Source organism: Populus trichocarpa, chromosome 17, assembly GCF_000002775.5.
Source record: "Populus trichocarpa isolate Nisqually-1 chromosome 17, P.trichocarpa_v4.1, whole genome shotgun sequence".
NCBI classification, from domain to species: Eukaryota; Viridiplantae; Streptophyta; class Magnoliopsida; order Malpighiales; family Salicaceae; genus Populus; species Populus trichocarpa.
In genome coordinates, this window is record NC_037301.2 from 4,218,162 (window position 1) to 4,234,794 (window position 16,633).

General features: G+C 34.8%; 2 protein-coding genes and 1 long non-coding RNA gene across 4 annotated transcripts; 2 read left to right on the forward strand and 1 right to left on the reverse strand.

The window, feature by feature from the left end:
• Positions 1–5,089: 5,089 nt before the first annotated feature.
• Positions 5,090–9,612, forward strand: LOC7461287 (protein PHR1-LIKE 3). The gene is made up of 6 exons (XM_002323738.4): positions 5,090–5,588; positions 7,723–7,799; positions 7,900–7,954; positions 8,282–8,369; positions 8,455–8,524; positions 9,013–9,612. The coding sequence occupies exons 1-6, from the start codon at positions 5,402–5,404 to the stop codon at positions 9,463–9,465; spliced, it is 930 nt and encodes a 309-aa protein (XP_002323774.2). The 5' UTR covers positions 5,090–5,401; the 3' UTR covers positions 9,466–9,612.
• Positions 9,613–10,208: 596 nt separating this feature from the next.
• On the forward strand, positions 10,209–12,734 carry LOC112324621 (uncharacterized). Of its 2 annotated transcripts, none has more exons than XR_008057711.1 (2): positions 10,209–10,504; positions 10,840–12,734. It is a non-coding gene; the product is annotated as an uncharacterized LOC112324621 (long non-coding RNA). The 2 variants fall into 2 exon arrangements; XR_002978577.2 differs by having other exon boundaries at positions 11,595–12,734.
• A 158-nt stretch (positions 12,735–12,892) lies between these two features.
• Positions 12,893–15,743, reverse strand: LOC7461289 (receptor like protein kinase S.2). Its single transcript, XM_002323947.4, has one exon. The coding sequence runs from the start codon at positions 15,523–15,525 to the stop codon at positions 13,030–13,032; it is 2,496 nt and encodes an 831-aa protein (XP_002323983.1). The 5' UTR covers positions 15,526–15,743; the 3' UTR covers positions 12,893–13,029.
• Between the last annotated feature and the right edge of the window lie 890 nt (positions 15,744–16,633).

Genomic DNA, 16,633 nt, shown 5'->3' on the forward strand with positions numbered 1-16,633 from the left:
AGTGGTCATATTTGGTTAATATTATAATTAGGTTTTATATATATACCTTCATTTACTTTCTTCACAACAAGCTTGATAGTTTTTGATACACAACATGACCATTAATTTTTTTAGGGTAATTAACATTTTTATTATCATACAACTTGATAAGAATATTATCGAATCACCTTTCATATATTAAAATTAAATTTCCCCCCAAGAACTGTAACCAAATTATTTAAACTTGAATTGATATATTCATCAAAACAAGTTTAATGGCATCTATTTTAGGATTCAAAGTCTGGATTAATCACAAAGAGAAGACAACTTATACCATTTAATCTCATCAGGTTAAGCAACAATTCAGGCAGAGAGAATCTCTTTCTCCTGTTTGGTTTCAGCTTAATATTATTTTGTCTGAGACTTCGTTGTCGGATTGTCTTGGTGGTTGGAATACACTTGCATGAGTTTTGATGTTGAAAATAATAGGAGTGATAATTGAATGGCAACCACCACTCCTTCTTCTTCTTCTTCTTCTTCTTCTAAATGGGTGGGGTCAACAATGGCGGACCTCGTTTTGTCTTTGGACTGGCCTTGTCCCTTCCCTATCCACTCCTCTCAATGTACTCTACCTCACGGTGCGTCGTTGCTGGGGGGCAGCAAATTGTGCTCTACAAAATAAGAGCAATATTCACATAGTAAATGTTGAAGTCTTTATTTTTTTTCTTTCCTTTTTCTTTTTCATTTGTGTTCATGAACTTCTTTTATAAGTATGTTGTTGATAAATTGAGATTAAGTTGTTATAAATTGGGTTTGGACTCGTTTCAAGCATTTGTTTTTTTTTTTATTCGATGGAAAAAGTTATTTTCGATTAGTTTACATGTTAGTCTAGATTAAATCTCCTTCTTTTATGATCTTATGGAGTTTATAAATCTTATTGTATTTTCTTGACGAGGAATTTCCTTATGCACCTACTAATCCTCTAAATATACAAACTATTTCATAATCTATAGATATCAGAAAAAATAATTATTATTATTTGTGCTTCGCTTTCCTCTATATATATATAGAGAGAGAGAGAGAGAGAAAGAGGCTTATTCAACATGCATGTCTTTTAATTATATAAAAAAGTAAAAAATAAAAATAAAAAAACTTATATATATTTCTAATAAAATAAATTGAGAACTATGTATGTTAATAAATAAAAAATTATTAACGATAAATAAATATAAAAATTAAAAAAAATGAGAGTTAGATATAGACCAAGATATTTGGTCTCATGACTCGGATTTTTAATACTATTGTGTTTAACAACTTTGTTAAAAAAATCATTTTTTATTTAATTAAATGATAATAAAAAATTGACACACATGAAACTAATTAAATAAAATAGGAGGTAAAAAAAATATTTTGCAATGTTACATATATTATAAATATTATCTGAAAATATATATCTTGAACATGCAATCTTTTTCAATATGTTTTTTTTCCATAAATAAAAAAAATCTTATGAACACATTTAACTAAATAAGTTGAGAATAATTTGTGTCAATAAATGAAAAAACAAAATCATTAGTGATAATCAAATATGTATTTAGAAAAGTCAAGAGGCGAAAGTAGATCAAGATATTTGATTCCACAACAAGAATTATTTATCCAATTGTGTTCAATGACTATGTTTAATAAAATTCATTTTTTTATTTAATGAAATAATAGTGGAAATAAACACACATATAAAAATTATGGAATAAAATCAATGAAAAAAATATATCATGCAATGTTGCACTTATTAGAAGTATTATTTTTAAAAATAAATATTTTTTACTTTTAAAAATAAAGTTCAATTATATATAACATAAAAAAATCACAGATGAATTAGAATAACCTCTTAAAAAAATTAAATGCATGCAAAATAAAAAAAACAACCACTATTTAAAAAAAAGTAAATACAAAAAATAAAAAAATCAGAGAAAATAGATATTAATTGAAATATAATTTAAAGAACAATTAAAAAATACATATAAAAAAGCATGTTTTTTTTAAAAAAAAGAAGCCAGCTTTTGGCCCGTTAAAGGAAGAGTGGGTTGCAAACGGGGTCTACTAACTATATTTTGAAGAGAAAAAAACCAAGACGACAGGTCTTTTGGGACTTCATATATTAGTTACCAGAAAAACAAGGTATATGTTTTTTTTATCCAAAAATCTATTTTCAATCTATTTTTGACCCAAAACACATAGAAAAGAGCATAAACACCTTTACAACCCACATAAATAGCCTTAAACAAAAACACTCAAAAACCCAAAATAAACAAGAAATAAAAAATCTTCTTGAGATTAGATGTGGTTTTTTTAAAACATTTCAAGGTTAAAAAACACATAAATGAAACCTCCTTTAACACCAAGATCGACCATTTTAACAGCAAGAATTGGTGACAACGTTGATTTTCTCTCTCTATTGCTAAATTTCAATGACTTTTCTCTCTCCTTTCACAAACCAGAGATTAAAAATGACAAACATGAACTTTTGTACTAAATATATATAGGTTGTAAAGTTTGAGGACTAAAGTAAATATTTTGTATGAAATTTGAAACCATCATCTATTTATGGAGTCTTTTTTATTTTGGTCCTCTATCTTTTAATTTTATCCTTTGTCAACAAATTTAACTCAATTGTCCTTAATTTGGCCAAAAGTTGTTTATATATATATATATATATGTGGGTGTCTGGGTCAGCTTGCGCGTACCTCGACTAATCTCACAGGTCCTGAAGTTAACGACCATATAAGTTTCCAGTGGTCATGAAGTTTGTGAGACTCGAGTTGGTGACCTCTAGAGAACAAACTTAGGGTCTGACCAGTTGAACTACACCCCCTCAATGTTATTTAGTCCACATATTTGAGATTATAGGTAATGTGAATCATATATCATGTGGATTTTTTCAAATATAAAATCATTTTTATATGATCTTCAAATAAATCAAATGTATATTATACTTCCATTCCTTGATAAAACATTTTTCTAATAACATTAAAAACATATTTAGTATGTGTTTGCAAACACGGTTGAATTTGAATTTTTCTTGTTTAAAATTATTATTTTTATGTTTTTTTTTTGTTTTGATGTGCTAATATCAAAATTATTTTTTAAAAAATAAAAAACTATTATTCCAATACATTTCTAAACAAAAAATACTTTAAAAAATAATCATTACTACACTCTTAAACCTCGCATTATATTTCAAATCAATGTTTCTGGACATGATCTAAAATAATTGAAACCATCCACCTAGCCAGCCAACAGATTATATTCATATAACATGTATCAATCTGTCAACGCTCTAATGATTAAAAGCTCTAGTGTGAAATCTAAGTCTCCAATATATATATCACCTTCAACCACATTTTTAGGGCATACCATGTGTTTTCTATAAAATAAACGTATTTGAGAGTATAATAGAAGTGCGTTTTGAAATGTTTTTTGTTTGAAAAAACATTAAAATAATAATTTTTTTATTTTTTTAAATTTATTTTTAACATCAGCACATCAAAATGATCTAGAAACACTAAAATAATTTTTAAATTTTAAACAAATAATTTTTTTGACCGCACTACCAAACACCCTTAACTTTAAAATGAAGGGTATTAAAAAAAAAAGTAAAAAATACAGAAATAAAATGTAAATATTTTCAAGATTTGTGGTGCCATGGTCCCACTCCTCAACTTAGCTCCACTCCTCCTCTAATAATTACAATAATTACTTCATGCATGGCCTAAAAATGAAATTCCCTAGAAAAGAAAGGAAAAGGACCGAAGAACAAAATAAGAACCCATCAAAACCAATAGAAACAAACAGACGACACCATGACGTGGCAACTGGAGATGTTCCCTCCTATTTGCCTTCACATACACAAAGTACACTCCACACCACACCTTTCCTACGCACCACACACCAAAAAAAGAACCTTTATTAAAACATTAAAAAAGAAATAAAAAGAATTATCTCCATATGTGGGTGGCTTCTATGATGAACGAGTTTACTTCCTTCGCTCTATGTTATGTTTTGAGAATGTGGATTTACACGAGGTTGGCAACTTTTTTGAAAATTTATTAATTTTAAATTTAGATTAGAAGGATTATTTTTGGTTCAGTTTGGTTTTTATAATAAAAGTAATCAAATCAAAAATAAATTTTAAAAAAATTGAAACCGAACCGAAACTTGTTCAAACCGATCATTTTTGTTTCGGTTTTTTAGGATAAAAACCCGTTCAAACCGGTTTGGCTCGGTTTTTTTCGGTTTGGGTTCGGTTCGATTTGGTTTTTTCGATTTCAGGCTTATAAAACTGAAACCGAACCGGTCAATTTTTTCAAAATTTTAATCAGTTTAATCAGGTTTTTTTTATAATTTGGTTTTTCTATTATTTTTTTTAGGTTTTCTTGGTTTAATCGGTTTTTTGATTTTTTTGCTCACCCCTAGTCTAGATTATAGTTATTAAATTTGAGAAGAACTTGTATAATAATTTTGTAATATGTTGATTTCGAGTCTGGTATGAAATTATTTTTTTTTAATGAAAGTATACTTGTCAAATTTGAAATAATTTGATAGGTTGAATTATGTCTCAATTAACTTCACTATTTTGAGTAAGATTTGGCTGAGTCAATTTTAAAAGATTTTTTTTAATTTTGTTTTAAAAATCTAAAATAATATTGTTTTAGTTTTGTTTTAAAAAGCCTTAAAATAATCTTGTTTCAGAATTAATTGGAATTAATTCAAGTAACTTGTAACTCAAATTTCAAATCAGCTCTTGATTACAGTATAATTATATAGTTATGATTGATGTATTTGAGATTTTTGTAAATGAATTTATAAAAAATAACTTATTAATTAAAGATTAGATGGGATAAAAATTTATGAGATGTTTTGTCTATTATAACATTTTATTTGTTTTTAAAAATATTTTTAAAAGAATTTATTTATTTTAGATTTTTAGATTGTTTTATGAATTGAAATTAAAAATAATTTTTAAAAATTAAAAAATATTATTATAATATATTTCTAAAAAAAAAAAAATTAAACCACGATATGTAGTTCAAACACAGCCAACAAGCTACCACAATCACATCTCAACTACACGCATCTCTCTGTTCAGACATACAAAAACACAATGTACAAATCGCTGTCTTAAAAACACCTCTCTCTCTCTCTCTCTCTCTCTCTCTCTCTCTCACTCATAACAACAATAACTTGCAGACGCTCACCTCGCTCTCTCTCTCTGGAATACCAACACACGCATAGACATACTCTTTTTTCTGACCTCAAAGTCGGGGCTCTGAAGCCCCGAAAGGAACCCAAAAATCGGATCTTGGGCACCATTTCACCATTTTTTGACACTTTTTTTTGGAAAATATTTAAAGGGTACTCAAGAATGTACTCTGCAATACACTCACTGCCTTTGGATGGACATGGGGACTTTCAAGCTTCATTAGATGGAATTAATCTGCCTGGGGATGCGTGCTTGGTTCTCACCACGGATCCAAAGCCAAGGCTCCGCTGGACTGCTGAGTTACATGAGAGATTTGTTGATGCTGTTACTCAACTTGGTGGACCTGACAGTAACTACTACTACTTCATTTTATTTTTTTTTTCTTTGTGTTTGTTTCTTTGTTTCAATTTATGAGCTGTTTTAGCTTTTGTGTGTGTGTCTTTGCTTTTTTCTTGAATGTGGTTTTATTGCCTTAAAGTTTCTATTTTATTCGCTAGAAAGTGTAAAAATGGTTATTTTGTGATGCTTTCTGTGATGAATGTTTGTTTTCACTATGTGATGTACTTGAAATGTGTTTTGGGGTTTATTTAGTTGGTGGAAAGGGTCTTTTTTTTTCTGTTTCTTTGAAAGAAATGTGGGTTTTGATTCTCAGTCTGGTTAATTAGTGCTTGAAATATTCACTGGGTTTTGTAGTAAAAAAATGTTTTTTTTTTTTAATATTTTAGGATATGTTTTCAGATGTGATTATAGTAATTGATGTGGTGGTTCTGGATGTGATTAACCCCTATTGTTGATGATGTATTGAGTGATTAAAGGAGGCCCCTTTTTTCCTATTATTCACTGGAGGGTTTATTCCGGCTATTTGTTTTTACCAAATAGTTTTATGTGTTTATTTTGGCAATTATTATTTTTGTCTTTGTTAGGTCAAATGTTTTTAATGAGTATTGTTAGGTCAAGTGTTTTTAATGAGTATGTTGCTTAAGAAAACTTGAGATGGCCTGCCAGTTAAATTTCTTTAGTATGGTTTAATTTAGAACGATTATCATAATGTTAGCGTGAGAAGATTTCTCTTTCGTTGTTTAGTTGTTTTTGATTGACTAGCTGTCTAAGCTGCCTTGATCTCATATGCTTTTATTCTTTTAATGTTTGTGTTAATTTTCTGGTTATTGTGCACTACATGTTTCTCATGTATTTCACCTACTTGAAAATACAACCAAAAGGACAAATTAGATGAACTATAGCAGCTTGTCCTTGTCTAGGAAAGAATATTCTATTATTTGGGAGTATTAAATTTGTAAAAAATTTTGGTTCTGTTTTTGAATGGAGATTTCACAAAGACATACCAAGCTTTTACTATCTATAATACCAGTCAAAGCAGCACCATGCAAGCTCTCTTTGCTCCTATTTCTAAAAAGTTTAAATCACTATGCGATATGATTATTTTATTTCTTTCTAAATGAAAATGTTGAGCTTACTTGTCATGGAGGATTGAATTCTAGTACTTCTAGTAGGGCCCCATTACTGGTATCAGAACTATGGAATTTAATTGATCTCCTTACTAGGCTGGAATCACTATACTTCCGGTAAAACAAAGCCACCTTGACCAGGCTGCTATGGTGATTTTACCATTTTTCACCAACCTGCCATTGGTGCAGCTGCTGCCTCTAGTATGAAAAGTACGAAATATGAGGAAGCTAGAAAAAACCAGGAGTTGTGAAATAAACCATTTTCAGAAGGCATAATAAGACCAGTGCTGAAATCTTCGATGGGTCTTGGTAGTATTGTGACATTCAAAGTCCCCCATTGTGTCTGCGGGGAAGTTCTTGGAATTGCAAATTAGAGTTGGTTATCCCAAAAGCAACTCCAATTTACACTTTTGGATGGTAGGCCCATGCTGTTGCAACTTATAATTGTAAGAACTTGTAAGAAATTTCCATTGCATGAGGCAGCTACCATTTCAATACAATGCATAATAGGCCAATGTAGAGTTCCTCAACCAAAGGAACCAACTCATGCCTTGGTGTTCTGAGTCACGCACATGCTTGCATTGTAGTGTGTTGTCAAATGATAGACAGGAATCTGTAAATGGCCTGCTTATTAGAAACTATGCTTTTTCAATAGGATATTGGTAGCTAAGAATTGGTACAAGTTGCCAGGGATTGTTCATGCTTGAGATATTGTCCCTCCAGTATCGTGGTTTCGAAGCATGTTTATTGTTAAAAATGTTGTTGTTATGTTCTAGTGACATTAGGAACTTAATATGAATATCATTTTGTTCCTCAGCATGTCTTTGGCTCCTAACTGATTTGTACATGAACAAAGTGTAGCGCATTGACATCTCAATTTTGAAGAAACATTTATAGGGCAACCTCTATTTGTCAGATGACTTCACAGACTACTTACTATACTTCATTTTGTAGGCACACAATCATGCTGATTTGCTAATTGAAGTTTTTGTTTTGTTTTCTCAATATGAATTGCAGAAGCAACACCTAAGACAATTATGAGAACAATGGGGGTAAAAGGCCTCACCCTTTATCACTTGAAATCTCACCTACAGGTCTGCTGAAACCATTGTCTCTCTTTGTTCTTTTTGATCTTCTAGGTATTAGCTTCATATGATTTCATGCTCTTCCTCTAGTTAACATTTCTACTTGCAGAAATACCGGTTGGGAAAGCAGTCCTGCAAGGAATCAACTGATAACTCCAAGGATGGTATTGACCTCTTTTCTTTAGAACCTTTATACTAGCTGTTTTCTTTTATCTTTTCTATTGAGGGCTTCCCAGGGGCATAAGACTATTCTTCAATTTGTGAACTCCTATACCTTTTTTCCTGCCAGCTGCATGTTTTTTTTTATTCTGTGTATTACCATATTGGCAAATGTCTGGACATTAATTTTCCATCTAGCATCAATTGTAAATGCACATGCACAACACTTTTTTTTTTACCAAAATTTGCATACCTTGGGTGCCATAGTTGAACTGCTTCTGGTGGTAAATTGCTGTGGTTGAAAACTTACTGATTTAAGGAATGATGTGTAGTTGGGATTGCACCATCAGTTGCAGAAAGTCAGGATACTGGTTCATCGACATCTGCATCATCAAGAATGATTGCGCAGGATCTGAATGAGTATGCTGTCTCTACCCTAAACATGTCAAACTTGTTCCATCTCTCCTTGTGTTCCAATCTTTACTGCCTTTCATCTTTCAAACAGTGGTTACCAGGTTACTGAGGCTTTGAGAGTGCAGATGGAAGTCCAACGAAGATTGCATGAGCAGCTGGAGGTTAGTATTCATTTATGTGTCTTATGTGGCTTTTGGACTTTTGGGATAACATAGAAGTTGCTATGAGTTACCTTCATTTTTTTTTAATTATGCATGAGACAAGTTAAAGCCTCAACGGTCCAAGCTTATCACTATCTAATCAAACTCCAAGAAAAAATTAATTAAAAAGTATAGAAATGTAACCTCATTTGAGGGAGAATATATTAGGTGAGACCGGTTCACCATGTGCCCACTTTCATGAATATTGGGACCCACCACTTTGTGAGTGTGGGCTCATGGTGAGCCAGGCTCGTGCAACAATTCCTCCATATTCCTGGAAAAAAAGCTTTTACCGGTGGTTTATTACAAGCTAAAATAATTGTAACTTTTCCCTCAAAGGTCAGACACCTTTTTTCACTTCTAGAAATTTGTCTTTAATCCAAGTAGCTCAGTGTCTCGGCTATGATTTTGAAATTTTAATATCTTTCTAAGAGTTTTATCATTAACAGGTGCAACATCATCTCCAACTTCGCATTGAAGCTCAGGGGAAATACTTACAGTCAATACTTGAGAAAGCTTGTAAAGCTCTGAATGACCAGGCTGTTGCAACTGCAGGACTTGAAGCTGCTAGGGAAGAGCTTTCTGAATTAGCAATCAAGGTTTCCAATGAATGTGCAGGAATTGCCCCACTTGATACCATGAAAATGCCTTCCTTATCTGAACTTGCTGCTGCTTTAGGGAACAGAAATGCTTCCAATGTGCCTGCTCGCATTGGTGATTGCTCTGTCGAAAGCTGCTTGACTTCAACTAGTAGCCCAGTTTCTCCCATGGGTGTGGGCTCACAAGTTGCTTCCACGAAGAAAAGATCAAGGCCTGTGCTTGGTAACGGAGATTCATTGCCCTTCGAAGGCAACTTTCGGCAAGAAGTAGAATGGACAATGAGTAATATTGTGGATGAATAGCAAGGCATTTCCATCTTAGAAACAGAAACTTCTTTGTTTCTTTTTTTAGCTGTCTAGCTGATCTAAATGTCAAATCTTAATCAACTATATCATCAGTGGCCTGTATATTCTCAGATCTTTGAGTTAGAGGATATCATTTTCTTATAACTTGGAACTCTCTCCCTTTCTGCAAAACGAGTGGCATGCTATTCATTTATCCAGCTTGCTTTTCAAGATGGCGTTGAAAAGTTGGCAATGTATATATAGAGTTGAATTGAGGTTTAATTATTCCCGTTGTCTTCCACTTCTAACGTAGACCATTGCCTACTGTGCGTTGATGGACGAGGTTGTGAAAGGCTGCAAATTTGTCTGTCCAAATTCTTGAAGATGTATTTGTTATCGCTCAATACTCAATACTTGAACATCTTACAAAAGTTGATGAATGCTAAAAGATCAGGCCGTCGAGGGATAATTAGTGGTAGAAAAAAGGACTTTTCTTCTCTGCTTGACAAAGAATTCACAAAACGACGGGTGCTTCCTCCCCTCCCTCGCTTCCTCTCTTCACGGGACATATTTAATTCCAACTTTCCTGTGCCTGTGAATTAAATGGAATTATTTTTTTTAGCTTTGGAACAAATTTATGTCCACAAGCAATATGTCCACAAGCATGTAGAATTTTCATATTAAAATTCTACATGAAAATTCGGTGACTTATTTCCATGGGAACCAGATAGGATAGCTTCACTACTTGAACATTGGTATGACTCAACTCCAAGAAAAAGCTTTATTCTTTCTTACATTTACAGTATTTGAATATTCAATTGAGAGAGAGAAAAGTAAAGTATTTTCTGGCTCTGCATTTGTTGTGGAAGCCATGATGGCATGTCCACAGTAAAGCACTTCATTTGCTTATTCTGAACTATTTTTTTGTGCCCTCTTTTTCTTTCAAGACAATCAAATGCTCCTTTTCTCCTTTATGAACTGTACCTCAACTCCTTTACTCTCTTGGGGCAACCAGCTGCCTCCTTTCTCTCACTTGCAGGCATGACAGACTCACTGGGTAAATCTTATCTCTTAGTTTATTTCTTGCTTTTCTTTCTTGGTACTTGCTAATATTTTTTTCTGGACTAAGGGGTTCTGTAGATATCCAACAAAAGAAGAAAAAAAATCCAAATAATGTGGAAAATTAATGCAAGAAAGCTTCTGCCTGTAGATTAACTTTGAAAGCTTTAATTTTGCCTATTTAACTCATTTTCACTGAGTGAGTTAATACTGTCAGTACATTTATCAGCTTTCCTGATCCTTGCATGCTATTGTTGTCATGTTCTCTGATTTTCTCCCTTCTCTTGTACTGATATTCTATAATTGCTCCTTTTCTCTATCTGTCTATTTCAGTTCTCTTCTTGTTCTTTCGTGAAATATGATGCCTGTTGAGGTGCCATCACTTTCATGTTATGTGACCAGTGCTCCAGAATCTATTTCATTGTAGAGTGTTACATTATCCATTGATGGTACAGTAGAACAAGCTTTGCTAAACTGAGAAAGCAGACAATAGAAATCCACATATCAGAACTAAGATGTCCTTATAAGCTGCATTTAGGTTTTCGAAAGAACGGCAAGGAATCACTCAAGGAAGGAATTCTCTTGATAGAATTTTCATTCATTGCCTTTTCCTTGGTTTTTCGAAGTTGCAGTTTTGCTTGAACAATTTCAAACATGCAGATGGTTGAGGGTAGGGTTCATACTCATTTGAGAGCTAATGCCAGATTTGTCATATAGTAACCTACATATATGATTTTATTTTGTTGAAATGCATTCAATTATCCTGATATGAATTCATACTAATTCAGGAACAAATAATATATAAGCTTTTTTTTTGTTCTTTTTCTTTAGCTTTAAGCTTTCATCACAGTTAAGTCTATTGACTGATATTAGCCTGCATAATGCAGCTTCGTTTTAGTAGCATTTAGAAAGAAGTATTGTTACCTTTGAATGAAGCAACATAGCTAGAGAGAAGGAAAAGAAAGGGATTAAATTATGTTTAATATGCATTAAAAGATCTTTGTGAAATTAGTAAATTAAACAGATCTTATGTCTTAACTCTTTTGTTGAGCCTGCATTTTGATTCCTCCTTGTGTCTAATTTTTAAGGCACATCCCACCCTTTCCCTTCTTTCAAGTCCTTGTCATCTAAAACAGGAGGGATGTTTTGCCATTGTGGATCACCAAACAAATATAAGAGGCTGGATGAATATACTAATCATGTGGTTTCCTCAGTTTAATGAAGAACTGAAACACATCAGAGGGGTATTTGAACAGTATGGTGAGTTTAAACAAGGTTGCTTTTCTGTTCCATGAGATGCAATGGTGGACTTTTTCTGCATATTGACTCTATATCCTCCTCATAGATGAAGATGTAAATGGATCTATTGACCTTGAGGAACTCAAAAAATGCTTACAAAAGCTGACACTCACTTTAAAAGAGGAAGTTGAGGATCTTTTCCACTCCTGCGACATTGACAATTCAACGAGTTCAATGTTCTTAGAAGTCATCAATCTCCTAGTAGAACATTCATCCTCTCCTCCCAAGAGCATCCACCTTAAACTTGACTTTATCTTCATTCATATGTTTGACTTAAAGACGTCAACTTATTGTGATCACCCATATATGATGGCCTGAGGGTTTTGTTTCAGACATCAAAGATGGGTTCACCAGAGCTTCAGGCCACTTTCGATACAATTGTAGAAGCTTTCTTATTCTTGGATAAGAATGGTAATGGGAAGCTGTTAAAAGAAAGACATGATCAAAGCATTCAAAGAGGATTCTCCTTGGGAAAAATCCCCAGCACACATCACCGGATCCAGAATTAGTTCTATCTCTTTCACATGATATATTTCTACTTTTGACTTGTAGTTCCAGTTGTTTTAAAATCCTTAAACCATCCTCTTGGAGATTCCTGTGAATATATGCAGAAGAAATGGACTGGGACAGGAATGGGAAGGTCAGTTTCAGGGAGTTCCTCTCTTCTTTAATCAACTGGATTAGGATTGATGCTGACGAAAGAAATTCCTGAGAAGGGAAGTCAAACCAGGCACAAGCATTGAGCTGGATAACTGTCGAATATGAGGTCAGATTGAAGCATTTATGTGCAAAAATAAATCATCCAAGTGTATTATTCAAAGCTGTCGCTCCTCTGCCATGCTCAATTGTGCATGTATTATTTGTGGTGACAGTTAACGTTTCATATGCTCAATGAATCACCCTGATAAATTAAGGGTTCATTGCTTTCTCGTCCTCACCTTAGAGGCCTTGGGGATTATTTTTATTTTCCTTTCATGATTCTGGTCTTCCTCTTCTGTCTAGATTGTATTGCAAGTACTGTGTATGGAAAGCCAGCGTAGGGGTGGTTATGGCAAGAAGCTATAACTGCAGCGTTACTAGATTCTAATGAAAAAAAATAATCATGGTAGCCTATTGAAAAGCAAAGCATATACATTGATAGTACACAGAAGTTACAGGAAGGGAAAGAACTATCAATCTCCGCAGAAACCTATAGTGACTATCTAGTTGTCACTGACACTCTACTCACTTAATCCCCAGAGCTTGGATTCTTCTAATCAATGACAAAGAACTAGCATTGTTTTGTCTCCATTCTTCTCTGCTTTCCTTCCTTTTCCCTCCTTCCATGAACCATTGATCGTTTCCGTCAAGTATCCTTACAATCTGCCTAATGCTTGGCCTTAATTCTGGGTTGGACCTGGTGCATGCAATCCCCAATTTGACGATTCTGATCAATTCTTCATGATCATATTCACGGTTCAACCTTATATCAGCCAGATCCTCCATTGGTCTCTTCTGTGTCTCAAATTCATGAACTCTAAGAACCAAGAGCACCTCTGGTCTCCGAAAATCAACTGCCATTTGTCCACTGACCACCTCCAGAACCACCACACCGTAGCTATACACATCAGCCATTGGGGTTGCCTCACCAGATTCCATGTACTCGGGAGACATGTAACCAAAGATTCCACGGACTGATTTATTTTCTTTTGCAGCTGCTTTATGGGCATGATCATTTCTTGCCAAGAATTCGGCAAGTGCAAAGTTACCAAGTCTCGGATTCATGTCTGGATCAAGAATGATAGAAGAGGTAGTAATATTCCTGTGGATAACTTGCTCATCCCACTCCTCATGAAGATAAAGAATTGCAGCAGCAAGAGACTTGATGATGTTATATCTGTGCCGCCAATGTAGAATAGAATGCCCAATTCTATTGTCATGATGGAAAAGAAGGTGACTCATCAGGCGACTTGCTGAATAATCATAGACGACAAGCATCTCACCATGTTCTGTGCACCATCCACGGAGTTGTATCAGGTTGCGGTGGCGGAGCCTGCCTAAGTTTAGGAGTTCAGTTGAAAATCGCACGCGTATTGCAGGGCATTGGGTCATGCCAAGTCTCTTCACCAAGACTTGATGGCCATCTTCAAGGATGCCATAGTAAGCAGTTCCAAAGTCCACCTCTGCTACCCTTTGTGAGTCCGAGAAATTATTTGTAGCAGAAATGATTTCCTTGTAGGATATTTCCCTGGGAGTTTCCACCATAAAGAAAGCATTTTGCCGGTGACTTCTGTTGTTCGACTTAGAAGAGCTCAGTTTATTACTACTCTCAAATTCTGCTGTTGCATACATAGTTTCTTCCGTAGCTGTGACATACGCTGATGAAGTGAACGAGATTGTCATGTCAGAACTTGGAACGGAGGTGGTCGCGGTGGTGTTGGTTTTGCTTATGCTAGTGCTTGCAGGTGATATAGCTATGTATCTAGGATGAGACCGAAATGATGGAAGAGGTGGAAGTTTGCCCAAAATGTTGCCAGAAAGTGCTTCCACAACCCATTTCATGTTAGGCCGAAGTTGCGGGTTGTGGAGTGTGCATAGAAGCCCCAGATGAATCAGGCGTTCAATATCAGAAAGCCCAAAAGAGCCATCTGGAAGCCTATTATCCGCTGCTTGTAAAAGCTTCCCTTCATCGGACAACCCCCTTATCCAGTCAAGCAAAATGATCCGATCATCAGGATATGTCAGATCCACTGCCCGCCTCCTAGACGCCACCTCTAACACAACAATTCCAAAGCTGAAAACATCAGATTTAGCAGTAGCGACACTTCGTTTCTGGAAGCTCTCGGGTGATAAATAACCGATAGTGCCACCAATTCTGGTTGATTCAGCCAAGCGAAACTGGTGATTTTTCATTGAAGGTGTCCGGATTTGATACTCAAGTTCATGTTCTAACCACCGCGCCAAGCCGAAGTCACCAAGTCGGGCATTATAATGTGAGTCAAGCATGACATTGCTTGTCTTCACATCCCGGTGAATGATCTGAGTCTCCAATTGTTCGTGGAGATAATGCAATGCTGCTGCCAAGCCGCTGACTATCTTCCTTCTTCGTTCCCAAGCAAGGGGTTCCGCTTTCAGGTTTTCAGGCCTTCTAAAGAGAACCCTGTCCAGGCTGCGGTTAGGCATGTAGTCATAAACCAAGAACAACTGGTCTTCATGAGCACACCACCCTCTTAGCCTGACAAGATTCCTGTGTCGCAGTTGAGCCACCGCAACCAACTCAGCTTCAAAAGTCTTCTCAAACTGTTCCCCTCTCTCAGCCAAGCATTTGACTGCAACAACAGTACCATCACTTGGTAAAACTGCTCTATAAACCTTTCCAAAACCTCCACTTCCAAGAACCTCATTTTCACAAAACCCTTTAGACCCTATATAAAGTTCAGCATAGCTGAATATCCTTGGATTATCACCACCAACCTTCTCAGATATCTGAATTCCTTCCAGGTCATGAAACGGACCAGACTGCTGTTTACTTGGTTTATCGTCCTGAAAACAACCAATCCATTTCGATTCATGTAACCGGCGTAATGAATCACCTAGGACATGAAGTATTTGCCTCCCGCAGCCGCAGTGTTGGCGCTTTTTGACATCATCATGCACAGGTGGTCGGATTTGTGGTTGATCAAATGGCTTGATTTCTTCGAAATCCTCCGGTAAAATGATACAAAAGCAGTTGAGTTTCATGGTTTTGTTGTCTGGAAATCGGCTAGATGAACATTGAATGAAGATGGCGAAGTAAATGAAATGGATGAGACTTTGGTTGTGTGTATATTATGTGATCACGTAATGCCTTTTTTGTGCGTGGGCTTTAAATTCAACACGGTTAGGTTGCATTTTGGTTGAATTATGTGCTGTCAACCGCCTTGAAAAGAACCTACCCTTATCTTAGGAAAAAGAAGTTTCTAAAATATTTGATCTTGGCTACCATAGCATATAGTTTCTGAAGCATAAATAGAATTATTAGCGGACAATTATCGGGTGACCTGGGTCGAACTCTTAATTTTATTTTTATTTTAAAAAAATATTAACAAATTAAAAATCAAGTTTTGATTGAATCAGATTTGGGTAGATGAGGTTGATCTGAAGTTTTGACCAAGTCATCCAAGTTTTTTTCTTCTTTAACTTGAATCGGTCTAGATCCCACATCAGCCGGGTTCTAAATTGACCCGACAGGCCAGTCCAGGATTTATCATTATGGTTTGAATTAGAACAAAGTGTTCGCGATGGTTGAAATTCATATCTTGCTAGCTTAGGTCAAAACTTGCCGAAAACAAACATCCTATAGTCCACAATTGACAAAAGAAGAAAGAAAAACAATGTCAATCAAGGTGAATTGGTCTCTCTTATTATGATAGTTTATAGAAATGCAATTAATTTGGTAAAGATGAGAGGTATGTGTTCAAATGCATGCAATGGCAAAGACTATCAATAAGAAGCCATGGACGTCTCTGGAAAACATATCATGAAAAATCATAAAAAGGGATGCAACAGGACGTCTAGAACCTAAAACTTCTTATGATTGAAGTTACCTTGCGCCCTTCGATCTCTGAGATAAGCACCGGGAAAGTAATGCATGCTTCAAGACGGGAATTATATGGGTGAAGATGGATAAAAATCAACATCTTTATCATATTCTCCCATTATAGCTCTTAGTGCTTTGCGATTTGATAGACATAACCAGACGATCTCATTCAAGTTTTGAATAAAAGCACCTTGGATAGAAGAAGATTCTCCCATAATCAATCATGTTCATATATATAGATTTAAAGGAAATTTATTGTGATTTGAGAAT